Source organism: Chinchilla lanigera, unplaced genomic scaffold (assembly GCF_000276665.1).
Source record: "Chinchilla lanigera isolate Chin_1 unplaced genomic scaffold, ChiLan1.0 scaffold00084, whole genome shotgun sequence".
Lineage (NCBI taxonomy): Eukaryota > Metazoa > Chordata > Mammalia > Rodentia > Chinchillidae > Chinchilla > Chinchilla lanigera.
Genome location: NW_004955485.1, coordinates 8,186,766 through 8,198,893, shown reverse-complemented (window position 1 = coordinate 8,198,893; position 12,128 = coordinate 8,186,766). Strand labels below are relative to the sequence as shown.

The 12,128-nt window shown below is 52.0% G+C and overlaps 1 protein-coding gene across 2 annotated transcripts; it reads left to right on the top strand.

The window, feature by feature from the left end:
• Positions 1-941: 941 nt before the first annotated feature.
• On the top strand, positions 942-11,816 carry Nolc1 (nucleolar and coiled-body phosphoprotein 1). 2 transcript variants are annotated; one of them, XM_005403856.2, is made up of 13 exons: positions 942-1,122; positions 5,104-5,159; positions 5,270-5,412; positions 5,514-5,665; positions 6,354-6,516; positions 7,421-7,548; positions 7,647-7,785; positions 8,186-8,311; positions 8,507-8,617; positions 8,727-9,395; positions 9,522-9,634; positions 9,789-9,881; positions 10,056-11,816. In XM_005403856.2, exons 1-13 carry the CDS (start codon positions 1,003-1,005, stop codon positions 10,212-10,214), a joined length of 2,172 nt encoding a protein of 723 aa, XP_005403913.1. In that variant the 5' UTR covers positions 942-1,002; the 3' UTR covers positions 10,215-11,816. The 2 variants fall into 2 exon arrangements, with proteins under 2 accessions (XP_005403913.1, XP_005403911.1); XM_005403854.2 differs by having other exon boundaries at positions 6,351-6,516.
• The last annotated feature ends 312 nt before the right edge of the window (positions 11,817-12,128 follow it).

Below are 12,128 nucleotides of genomic sequence, written 5' to 3'. Positions count from 1 at the left end.
ACACTTGTAAATAAGGTTTTCTAGGTGGGCTTGTGTGCACATTCACGTCTCAGCTGAGATCACCATTTTAGCTTGAGCACAGTGCTGGCCGCACAGCGGAGCTTGCGCGTTAGAATACACGCCTGAGATAGAGCTCTGGGGCAGAGGCAGATGCTGCAAGTTTCCTCTAGTACCGGGAGGGCCTATTTTGATAAAGGCAAAGGACGATGATGTCTAGAAGTGGATCCTTGCCCTTCCTGAGGCACATTAACGAGAAGCAGTCGAGCTTTTGCTCCTGGAACCTGTCGGGTTATGACCAGGGAGGAAAAAGAATTACTCTGAAGACTGCGGACTGAAGAACTCTCTGCTGTGTGATTCAGGTTCGGTTGCTCACACTTCCTTCATGGAGCTGAACCGCGGCTGCGTAAGCGAGGAGGGGCAAGGGCTGCCCGGAGCGGGCGGCTTCGGGAATTACGGGAAGGATCCCCTACCGCAGAGGCCGGAAAGCTCGGTCTCCGGGACAACCTCCCCGGGTGCTGGAGGGACGGTGGAGGCGGAACGGGAACCTACCCGCACCGCGAGCAGTGAGGGGGGGACCTCGGGACCACATCGGGAGAGAAGGACGACTATGGCCTGCTGGTCCACTCATTCATTACTGTCAAATCCGAGACGCAGCTGGGGTGCCGGCACCAGCTCTTGAGAAAAGCGTCCAGCCGAGCAGCGCGCGGGAAATCCCGAGTTTTCCCGCCACGGCCCGGAGCGTGACCGCTGACGTCAGAGCTCCGCCTCCACAAAGGAGACCGGTGGGCTCCGCCCTTGTAAGATGGCGACGTGCCTGGGACCAGGAAGAGTTTCCGGGTTTCCACTGGGGGGGGGTCCACCTCCGCGTAGGGGCGGGTTTACCGCGGAGTCCCGCCCCTTCCGCTGCCGGCCGTCGCGGCGCAGTGACGTTAGGCCTCGGTAGAGAGCCTGAGTTTAGCGTCGCCCTTCCGCTGCGACGGCAGTGACGCGTATTGCCAGAGGATGGCGGACGCCGGGTTGCGCCGCGTGGTTCCTAGCGACCTGTATCCCCTCGTGCTCGGCTTTCTGCGCGATAACCAACTCTCGGAGGTGGCCAATAAGTTCGTCAAGGCGACCGGCGCTGTGAGTCTGGGTTTGGCGCGCGGCCGGGGTGGGTGACCTCCAGGCACCAGGCACCGACATGCCGGCGGGGAGATCTGTGGGTTCCACTAGCCCGCAGTTGGCGAGGCCTTTGTGCTGCCTGTCGAGGTGACTGGAGGAAGCCTGGGGCCTCGGGACCTCGGGACCTCGTCTCCCACGAGGTCTGAGTAGCCCCAACTCCTTTTCCTGGGGAGCTGTGCAGCGGCGGTGGCGTGGGATCCGCGTGGCCGGGGTCACGTGGCAGGGCGTGCGGGTCCCACCGAGGGCTTTTGCCTCGCCAGGCCGCCTTTGGGGATCCTGTTGGCCCAGGCGAGGCGTCCTTTGACTTTGCGGTGGGACGCATTTACCCGGGACTGGAAAGTGAGTAACGTAACTTCACTAGGCTAGCATTTTCTTTACTACAGAAGAAAATGAATCCGAGAGGGCAGGGTTCCGCGCGCAGGTAGACTGAAGTAGGATTGAGCAGCAAAGTCTTCAAGCCGGCGTGACAGTGAGCTTGGGCCTTTGGCTAATGGAATCAAAACAACCTAGGTTTGGGACCCTGCTCTGCCACACTTTAGATGGGTGATCCTGGCAGATTGCTTTCTCTGAGTCTCTTTCTTTATTACAGTTATGTAGTTAGCCACTTTATAGGATTTTTGTGAGTTTCTGTAAGGTAAAGTGTAAATGTAGCAATCCCAGTGCTGGCACACAGGAAGGGTGAGATGAGTCGTAGCTTTTATCATAGTTAGGGCAATTTAGGGTCCTCCAAACACCTGTGAGGGCAAGATGATCAGGAATGTGAAGGGTAGGGAATCTAGATTTCCCTTTTTGTTGTTGTTTGCTTTTTGAGACAGAGTCTCACTATGCAGTTGAGGCTGGCCTTAAGCTCACTTTGTAGCCGAGGCTGGTCTCTCATTCTCAAGGATCCTCCTGCCTCAGCCTCCAGATGTTTTTTTCTTTGAGACATGGTCTCACTCTGTAATTCAGGCTGGCATTGAAATCACTCTTTAGTCCAGGTAGCCTCGAGCTCGACTGGATCCTCCTGCCTCCCAAGCCCTGAGATCACAGGCGTGTGCCACTGTCCAGTGGGAATCTAGATTTCAAGAACTCCCATCCTGGAACTCATCTCAAGAGAAGATAGAGTAGTAGTCTTTGTCAGAGATCATAGCATGGCTAAAAAAAGTAGATTTGTTCTTTGTAGCAGAATTGGGTTGCAAAAGGAGAGCAAATCAGTCTCCTAAAGAATGTCCTTGGGTTAGGGCCGTCTGCCATGTGATCTGATACAACTGCTTACTTATTGGACTGTCTTAAGTTTATGTTAGAGCAACTGCAAGGAACTAAGCATTTTGGGTTTTTTGTTTGTTTGTTTTGTTTTGTTTTCTTTTTTGAGACAGGGTCTCGCTATGCGGTTCAGGCTGTCCTTGAGCTCACTTTGTAGGCCAGGCTGACCTCGAGCTCTCAATGATCCTCCTGCCTCAGCATCCCAAGTGCAGGGCTTACAGGCGTGTGCCACCACGCCCTGCAGAACTAGGCATTTTGGAGTTATTGGCTTTATGTGCTGAAAGCTAACCCTTGTAAAACAGTTGCTAGGTCTGGATGCTGTTTTCTAAGGCTGGTTTTGTTTTGTTTTGTTTTGTTTTGTTATGTTTTGTTGTCTTTTTGAGACAGGGTCTCATTATGCAGTTCAGACTGGCCTTGAGCTCACTTTGTAGCCCAGGCTGGTCTTGAACTCTAAATGATTCTCCTGCCTCAGCCTCCCGAGTGCTGGGATTACAGGTGTGCTGCACAACTCCTGGCTGTAATGGAACCTATCTCCTAAAGCTGTTTTTTTGTTTTGTTTTGTTTTGTTTTTCGTTTTTCTCCTGGTACCAGGAATCGAACTCAAGACCTTGCACTTGCCAGGCAGGCGCTTTGCCGCTGAGCTAAATCCCCAGCCCTGGATGCTGTTTTCTTATGCTCCACCTTTTACATACATTCTCTCATGCCCCTTTATTTTTTATTTATTTTTATTTTTTTTAGGTAGTATATGGTGTGTAGTCCTGGGTGGCTTTGAATTTGTAGTGGTCCTGCCTCACCCTCCAGAAGGCTGGGATTACAGGCATGTGGCACCATGCCTGGTTTACATTTATCATCTCTTATTTTCTCAACAATGTAATGAGATGGATAGTGTTGTCATCATTTTATAAAGAAGAAAGCATTCTGATGGTGGGCATGGTGGTGCATACCTGCAATCCCAGCACTCAGGAGACTGAGGCAGGAAGATCAGCAGTTTGAGGCCAGCCTGAGATACAAAGTGAGACCCTGTCTGAAAGAATACAACAGTCCCCCCCTCAAAAACAAAACAAAACAAATGCCCAGTCTGAGAGATTTAGTAATTTTCCCAGGTCAGATGGTAATGCCTGACAGAGATGAGCTCACGTGTGCTATGCATGCCGAGCACACTGTACCACTGGCCTGCACCCCTGCACCTTGATGCTTTACTATTTTTACATCAGCTAATACTGAGTATAATTAATAGCTGGATGTGATTTTATCTGTTCTGTTTTTGGGTTTTTTAAGACAGGGTGTTGCTATATAGTCCAGGTTGGTCTTGAACTTGTGGCTATCCTCCTACTTCAGCCTCCTGAATGCTGGGTTTACAGGTGTATGCCACCACGCCTGGCTGAATGAAATTCCTTACTGTGTATATAATCTCTCTCTCTTTTTATTTTTGTTTTTTTCTGGTACCGAGAATCAAACTGACGACCTTGTGCTTGCCAGACATGTGCTGTGCCGCTGAGCTAAATCCCCAGGCCCTCTTTTTTTTTTAAATAATCCTTTTCTTTAAGAATTCCACTCAGGGCTGGGGATATAGCTCAGTGGCACAAGCTCCTGCCTGGCAAGCGCAAAGTCCCGAGTTCAATTTCTATCCGGTACCAAAAAAAAAAAGAATTCCACTAAATCTTTAATCACGTAGGAACAAATCTCCACGTTAAAAAAAATACGTATCTGCAGTTTGAAGGGCAAAGGGAGCAGATAGATTTTATATTTACCCCTCCCCCACAGGGGTTTTCCAAATTTGTTGCAGACTATTTACCAATTATCACTTGAAAACTTGCTTCCTTTTGTGTGTGCTTGTGTGTTTGGTTGGTTTTTGTTTGTTTTTTTTTAGTACTGGGAATTGTTTGTGTTTTTTTTTGTTTTTTTTTTTTTTTTTGGTACGGGGAATCGAACTCACAATGTCTCGCTTGCCAGGCAGGTGCTGTGCTGCTGAGCTAAATCCCCAGCCCCCAAGTACTGGGAATTGAACTCCTGACCTCACATTTTCCAAGCAGGCACTGTGCCCTGTGCTGCTGAGCTAAATCCCCAGCCCTTGTTTTTTTTTTGTTTTTTGTCTTTTTGAGACAAGGTTTCTGGCTGGGTTATAGCTGAGCAGTACAGTGCCTGCCTGTCAAGTGCAAGGTCCTGAGCTCAGTTCCCCGTACCAAAAAAAGAGAGAGACTGGGTTTCACTTTGCAGTTCAGACTGGCGTTACACTTACTTTGTAGCCCAGGCTGACCTCGAACTCAGCGATCCTCCTGCCTCAGCTTCCCAAATGTTGGGATTACAGGGTGGTGCTTTCGTTAATTTGGTATGATAATCCCTATTACAAACAGTACCTTGTATTAGTGTTTGTGTTTAGGATCAAATTCTTGGGTAATACATTGTTAGAGTAAAAGTAGTGAACTTTTATGAAATCCTTGATAACTATAGATTAACAGGCAGGGGGATAGATGGTACTATAAACTACAGGATAGTCTGGTTTTGGTACCAAAATTTGGGAGATCCATAGGTAAAATATTTTTTCCTAGTTTATTCAAGTAGGAAAAGTCTTAGGAAGGTGAAACATTTGTTCCAACTGTAGTAGGTGTACAACAGGTCACAGGTAATAAAAGAATAACGAAACCTGGCCTCTCCTAGAGGAATCGGTAACAGTTCCTTACCCCGTTGTCTCTCCTATAGACGCAGCAGGATGCCAACGCCTCCTCCCTCCTGGACATCTATAGCTTCTGGCTCAAGTAAGCCTTGCGTGCTCCCCTTGCTGTTTTCTCTCCCAGGTGGGCTGGGCTGTGTCCCTTGGCTTGAGAAGGTCCCGAACCCCCAGAAGCTTGCCCATTCTACCCAACAGGTCCACCAAAGCCCCAAAGCGGAAGTTACAGGCAAATGGACCAGTGACCAAGAAGGCTAAGAAGAGCAGCTCATCCAGTGACAGCAGTGAGGACAGCAGCGAGGAGGAGGAACAAGTTCAAGGAGCGCCAGCTAAGAAGTCTGGTAAGGCAGGGCAAGTGGGTTCGGCTCAGTGGCTCCAGGAGGAAAATCTGCCCGCTGCCTAGACCACAGGCTGATACTTCTGGGCCTGTGCTCTTATTCAGCTGTGTCTGTGCCTGCCAAGCGGGTCAGTCCGCCTCAGCGTCCTGGAAAGGCTGTGGCCAAAGCTTCAGAGAGCAGCAGCAGTGAAGAATCCAGTGATGAGGATGAGGAGGAGGAGGAAGAGAAGGAGGACAAAAGGAAAACCGCTGTCCAGGTCTGCCGCTTTTGGAGGAAGGACAATTGGTTAGGATTTGGAAAGGAAAACCCTAAATTTGCCCCTTTGCTGATGGCAAGGGTGAGTGTATAGCAGCATGGTGCTGCCCACCTGTCATCTCAGATACTCTGGAGACTGAGGCAAGAGGATCTTTTTTTTGGTCTTTTTGAGACAGGGTCTCACTATGTAGTTCAGGCTGGCCTTGAGCTCACTTTGTATCCCAGGCTGGTCTCGAACTTGCAACAGTCCTCCTGCCTTAGCCTCCTGAGTGCTGGGATTACAGGGGTGCACCACCATGCCCGGCTAGGAGGATCTTAAGGAGAAAGAGTGTTTTGTTGGGATAGTTGGTAGGATGTGACAGGGATAAGGACAGTATTTCAAGTAGATGACTTACTGAGACAGGGTCTTGCTTTATGGCCCAAGCTGGCCTCGAACAACTCCCCCGTGTTAGGATTACAAAAGTGCTCCCATGCCCATTGTTTTTGAACTGGTGATGAACTCAGGCACTACGCCACTGAGCTACATCCCTGGCCCCACCATGCCCGTCTTTTATTTTGCTCTTACCATATACTCTTCTGCTTGGGTTTCCTCACCCATTGTGTTCTATTTACCCCTAAAAAAGAAAAGCTTCAGATGCCCTTTGGGTCAGAAAGCTCTTGCTGATTGCACAATGTGTATTTTCTAGCAGAAGGGAGTTAAACCCCAAAAACCCCAAGCCAAGGCAGCCAAAGCTCCTCCTAAGAAGGCTAAGAAGTCTGAGTCTGATTCTGACTCAAGTTCAGAGAGTGAGGCACCAAAGAGCCAGAAGCCAAAGACAGCACCTGTGGCAGCGAAAGCCCCAGCCAGACCAGGTACTGTTTCTATTCCCAGGAGGGTGGGCTGGGACCAGAGTGCTCTGGGTGTAGGTGTTAAAATTGCTCGTTAGGGGCCGGGGATATAGCTCAGTGGCATAAGCCCCTGCCTGGCAAGTGCAAGGTCCTGAGTTCGATTCCTTGTACAAAAAAAAAAAAAAAAGATATATTGGGGCTGGGGATTTAGCTCAGTGGCACAGCGCCTGCCTGGCCAGCATGAGGTCATGAGTTCGATTCCCGGTACCAGGAAAAAGAAAAAAAGATATATTGGGCCTGGGGATTTAGCTCAGTGGCACAGTGCCTGCCTGGCAAGCACAAGGTCGTGAGTTTGATTCCCGGTGCCAGAAAAAAAAAAAAAATTGCTCATTGGGCACTGAGTTGAGATCGTATGGCTGCTGAACTAGAGGTATGGATGACCAGTGTCAATTTTTACAGAAAGTTGGAGTGATTTCCCTTTTATGGGTTAGGTTGTGACTTTTGTGAGCTTTTCTGAATAGAGGTGGGGGTGAAGGCTTCAGGGGAGGTGTCTAGATGGGTTTTATCGCATCATCTTTTTAAAAAGTCTTACCCCTGGCGTTAGGCAGGAAGGTCGTGCTTTAATCCTAACACACCACAGCCCTCTCCTTCATGGCTGCTCTTCAGTTAAAAATACCTAGAATTGCTGGGCGTGGTAGCACACGCCTGTAATCCTAGTGCTCAGCTGAGGCAGGAGGATCGCTGTGAGTTCCAGGCTACAAAGTGAGTTCAAGACCAGCCTGAACTGCATAGTGAGATCCTGCCTCAAAAAGACCAAGAAAAAAAAAAAACCTAGGAGACTCCTCCTTTGTGTTCAAATGGGAAGCAGCCCTGTTGTGGTCCGCTGCTTGCCCTAATACTCCTTGCTTTGTTCATTTCCTCTCCTTAGGTGCACCAGCTCAAACAGCGCCTAAGGTGACCAATGGCAGAGCTGCTGCCAGCAGCAGCAGCAGCAGCAGCAGCAGCAGCAGCAGCAGTGACGATTCAGAGGAGACAGCAGCAGCCATCCCCAAGAAGGTTTGTCAGGGAAGACCGGTGGGGGTGGGCGTCTCTGTTCCCAGGCAGGATTGTTCGCATTGGTTGTTCTCTGATAATCGATTTTTTCTCTGATGCAGACTGCATCTAAAAAGCAAACTGTGACCAAGACCCCTGTGAAAGCACCCATCGTAGCAACCCAGAAGAGTTCCAGTAGTGAAGACTCCTCCAGTGAAGAGGAGGAGGAGGAGCAGAAAAAGCCCGTGAAGAAAAAAGCAGGTAGTTGAACACGAGAAGTCGGGCAGTGCGGCTGACCATGGCCAGGGGCAGTCAGGACACAGCCTTCCAGGGGGCTGCTGAGTGCTCACGCTGGGTCAGCTGTCTGCTCCCAGGAAAGCAGGGGGCAGCCGGGTGCGTTGTGTAGCTTAGGTGGAGAAGTGACACACCGTTCCTTCTGCCAGGTTCCGTTTGTTAGAAGTGAGTCACTGATTCTCGCCTACGTTTGAGGAAAAGAGAATTAAGCGCCATCTCTTAGAAAGGCACTATCGAAGAGTCTGAGTGTGTTTATTATTTGCTGTGCTGGGGGTTGAGCCCAGGCTCCTAGGCAAGTGCGGTGAGTCAGCCGCATTCCTAGCACTGAGAACATCCTGTAAGCCACTTGGCCGCCCCTTTTAAACAGGTCCCTACAGTTCCGTGCCCCCGCCCTCTGCTCCCCCACCAAAGAAGCCTCTGGGAGCGCCCCCTGAGAAGGCTGTGGAGAAGCAGCGTCCAGAGGCAAGCAGTGAGGACAGCAGTGACGAGTCTGGTAAGCGAGCGCCGCTTTGCCCAGCAGCGGTGTGGGCGGGTGTGCAGGGGTGAGGGCTGGAGACGCCTCTGTGCCTGTGCAGCGCTTGGCTGCGCGGGGGCTGTGCTAAGGTGTGGGGTGTCTTCGCCATCTTTTGTTCCCCTCCTGCTTGGGTTGGGCCTCTGGACCTAGCGTAATGCCACAGGCCCTCCCCAGATTCAAGTTCTGAGGAAGAGAAGAAACCCCTAGCCAAGGCAGTCACCTCCAGGGCAGCCGCTAAACCAGCTCCAGCAAAGAAGGCAGAAGAGAGCTCCTCAGACAGCTCAGGTGAGGCCACAGAGGCCGCTGGTTAGTGTGGCGCTCCCCCCGGGCTGCTGCTAGAGGGCTCCTCTGAAGTCTGGTTTGGGGAGCTGCTTATTCTGTCCCTTTTGTCTAGACTCTGACAGCTCTGAGGATGAAGCTCCTTCTAAGCCAGCCAGTAGCTCCAAGAATTCCTTAAGTAAGTCGGCTGCCACTCCTAAGCCACCTGCGGCTAAGCCAGCAGCTGCCACTCCCAAGCAGCTTGCGGGCAGCAGCCAGAAGTCTCTGACCAGAAAGGCTGACAGCAGCTCCAGCGAGGAGGAGAGCAGTTCCAGTGAGGAGGAGAAGCCAGAGAAGACCGCGGCCGCCCCTAAGGTGAAGGTGACTGCCAAAGCAGCACCGTCGCTGCCTGCCAGACAGGCTGCTCAGGCTGGAGGGGGCAGCAGCTCCGACTCCGACAGCTCCAGCAGTGAGGAGGAGGAGGAAGAGAAGACGTCCAAATCCCTGGTCAACAAGAAGCCCCAGAAGGCGGCAGGAGGGGTAGCCCCATCAAAGGCAGCCTCTGCCAAGAAAGCCAGGGCCGAGAGTAGCAGCAGTTCTTCCTCTGAGGATTCTAGTGAGGAGGAGGAGGAGGAGGAGGAAGAGGAGGAGGAGAAACCCAAGGGTGGGGCCGCTCCTCGGCCCCGCACGCCGAAGACCAATGGCACCTCGGCCGCAACTGCTCAGAATGGGAAGGCCGGCGAGGACACTGAGGAGGAGGAGGAGGGGCGGAGGAAGAAGGCGGCAGTGGTCACCGCTAAGCCAGGTCTGTCTGGAGGATCTGGGCTGTGCCCCCAGGTCCGCGTGGGCAGTGGGAGGAGGCCCGCCGTCCAGCTTCCCGCTGCCAGCCCTCCGGGAACCTGGCTCCTGAGCGCAGCTTTTTGTTCCGCAGGTTCAGGGAAGAAGCAGAAGCAGAAGCAGAAGGAGGCAGTCAGAGAGGCGGAGACGCCTCAGGCCAAGAAGGTTAAGCTCCAGACCCCCAACACGTTTCCGAAAAGAAAGAAAGTGAGTTGTCTTGGTTTCTTCTCAGGAGCCAGACCTTGAAAGCAGGGAGGGAAAAACCCAGGTCCGCTTCACAGCTCAGCCTGCCCTGGCGCGGCACAGCGTGATGTCCGTGGGGACCACCGCATCCTCAGTTCCCCGCTTCATTCCTCTCCAGGGAGAAAAAAGAGCATCTTCCCCGTTTCGGAGGGTCAGGGAGGAGGACGTTGAGGTGGATTCCCGGGTGGCAGACAACTCCTTTGATGCCAAGGTGAGGGAGATGCCTTTCCTGCTGCTCTTCGGGGGAGGTGTAGAAGAGCGCTGCTCCTTGTTGAGGTTGGTCAGAAGCCCAAGGTCCACCAGCCGGCAGCAGGGAGTGGGAAGACAGGGTGACGGTCTGGCCTTGTCCTTGCGAGCGTTAACGGCCTCTTGCTCTGCTTGCTAGAAAGGTGCAGCTGGAGACTGGGGGGAGCGGGCCAACCAGGTCCTGAAGTTCACCAAAGGCAAGTCCTTCCGGCACGAGAAGACCAAGAAGAAGCGAGGCAGCTACCGAGGGGGCTCCATCTCCGTCCAGGTCAACTCCATCAAGTTTGACAGCGAGTGACTGGAGCCCTTGGAGCAGGGATGTGGGGGCGGCCTCTCGCCTGAGCTGGCCCGGGTCCCTCTGCTCTGGCGGGCTCTTGAGGACAGAGGTTTAGAGTAGGTCCTGAGCCTGTGCAGCGTGATGTCCTCGATCCTTTTCTGTGTCCTAGGTTTTGTACAGGTTTGGCTGTTTTGTTTTTTTGAGTGTTGAATATCAGGGACAAGGTAAGAGGAACGTTGTTTTTAAAGAAAATACATTTTAGTTGTTCCCTTGTTCTGTGGAAGTCCTCATGCTGCAGAGTTTGTATATTTTATATTAAATGATTCTCATTGATTTGTGTTGTGATTTTCAAAAGTGGGTTCCCACAGATAAAATCATAGCTATTGCTCAAGACACAGTAAAGAATCAAATGAACGACTGTTCATAATTAGAGCTTTTCTGCCTGTGCCCCTAGAGCCTGGCGGGGCCAGTTAGAAGCCGCTCACGAGTCTGCGAGTCGAGCATGCGCTGTCTCATTCTCACCCGTGGTCTGGGGCAGAAGGGTCAGCCAGCGTGGAGGTAACCCAACTTTTTTCAGATAAAATTCAGTTTGGTTAGAGAAACAACTCTGTGGTGTGAATGGGATGGGTCAGTCATGTTTTCTGTAATTTTGTCATGTATGTTTGCAATACACTTGGTTTTAATTTAAAAGCAATCTTTTTCTACTGTTCAAAGGCATTTGTTGGGGGCTGGGGATTTAGCTCAGCGGCACAGTGCCTGCCTGGCAAGCGCAAAGTCATGAGTTCGATTCCTGGTACAGGAAAAAAAATACCAAAAACCAAAAAAAAAAAAAAAAAAAAGGCATTTGTTGACAGCTTGGCCCTTACAGTCGTGTACTAAGCTGAAGACTGCATCTTCCCTTTTTTACAGCATTGAGAACAAAACAGAACTAGCTTTGTGTGAGCAGCTTTTTACTCGGTGTTTCTGTCTTGATAACGGTGGAAACCCAGAATTAGTTCCGTTCCTCGTGGTTGAGAGCTGCTTAATCAGAAGGCATGGGAGGAAAGGAACGGCCAGAGAACCTCAGTTCTCAGTAGCTGGTTCCTGGGTGAACTTGTAGGGGAGCCCTGTGTGCGGACAGCTGAGGTGGGAAGGGGTTGGGAGCGCCCCTGCCAGGGTCACCGCCTGGAGCTGATGGCTCTGGCCTCACCAGGGGAGCTCAGGCCCGCCAGCAGGATTGGGGTGCGGCCCCGTGTAGAGTGCTTGCCTCGGTGCACCAGGCCCTGGTGGAGTCCTCGGCGCTGCACATGCAGAACCCAGGGCCAGGGAGCAGAGGCCCAGCTCCTGGGCGAGCAGGCGCGGGAGGCGGTGGTGGGCCGGCTGCTGAGCCCGGCTGGGGCAGTCGGCAGCTCTGGAGGGTGGGCCGGCCCTGTCCTGCGGGCGTGCCTCAGGCTTTTGTGGGTGATGCGGAGTCTGAAGCGTAGCTTCCCTTTGCTTGGACTCAACACAGAATAGTGCGACAAAATTTGGTTTTCTGCGTAACTGGGAAGAACATGCGTCTGTCATTCGTGCTGACGTGGGTACTTCAGTCTGCATGGGAACAGTTCTGTGTTACTGCCAAACAATAAACCGGCTGGTTTGTAACGTGCGTCTCTTGAGAGTCTTCCCGTCCTGAGCGCGCCTCCTCCATCTTCCTCAGGCCCACTGGACGCCAGGTGGGGAGGCAGGGTCAGCCAGGAGCCACCGCAGAGGTTTCCGGTGCCGTGTGCTTGCTGTCCTTGGCAGCATCTTGGCCCTTTATCCCAGCTGCCCACATTGGGGGCTGGCTAGGTAGCCTGTTGGCCAAATGCAGCCCGTAGCTATTTTATTACCAAGCAGCTAAGAATGGGTTTTGCTATTTTTTGTTTTTTTTCCTTTAGTAATGGGGGTCCAAACTTGTGAACCTCCTGCCTCAGC

Excerpts from the sequence above, each read along its gene's own strand:
- Nolc1 (XM_005403854.2), top strand. The coding sequence starts at position 1,003 with ATGGCGGACGCCGGGTTGCGCCGCGTGGTTCCTAGCGACCTGTATCCC. Across the intron at positions 5,160-5,269 it reads ATCTATAGCTTCTGGCTCAA|GTCCACCAAAGCCCCAAAGC; the intron begins GTAAGCCTTGCG and ends TCTACCCAACAG. Across the intron at positions 5,413-5,513 it reads AGCGCCAGCTAAGAAGTCTG|CTGTGTCTGTGCCTGCCAAG; the intron begins GTAAGGCAGGGC and ends GCTCTTATTCAG.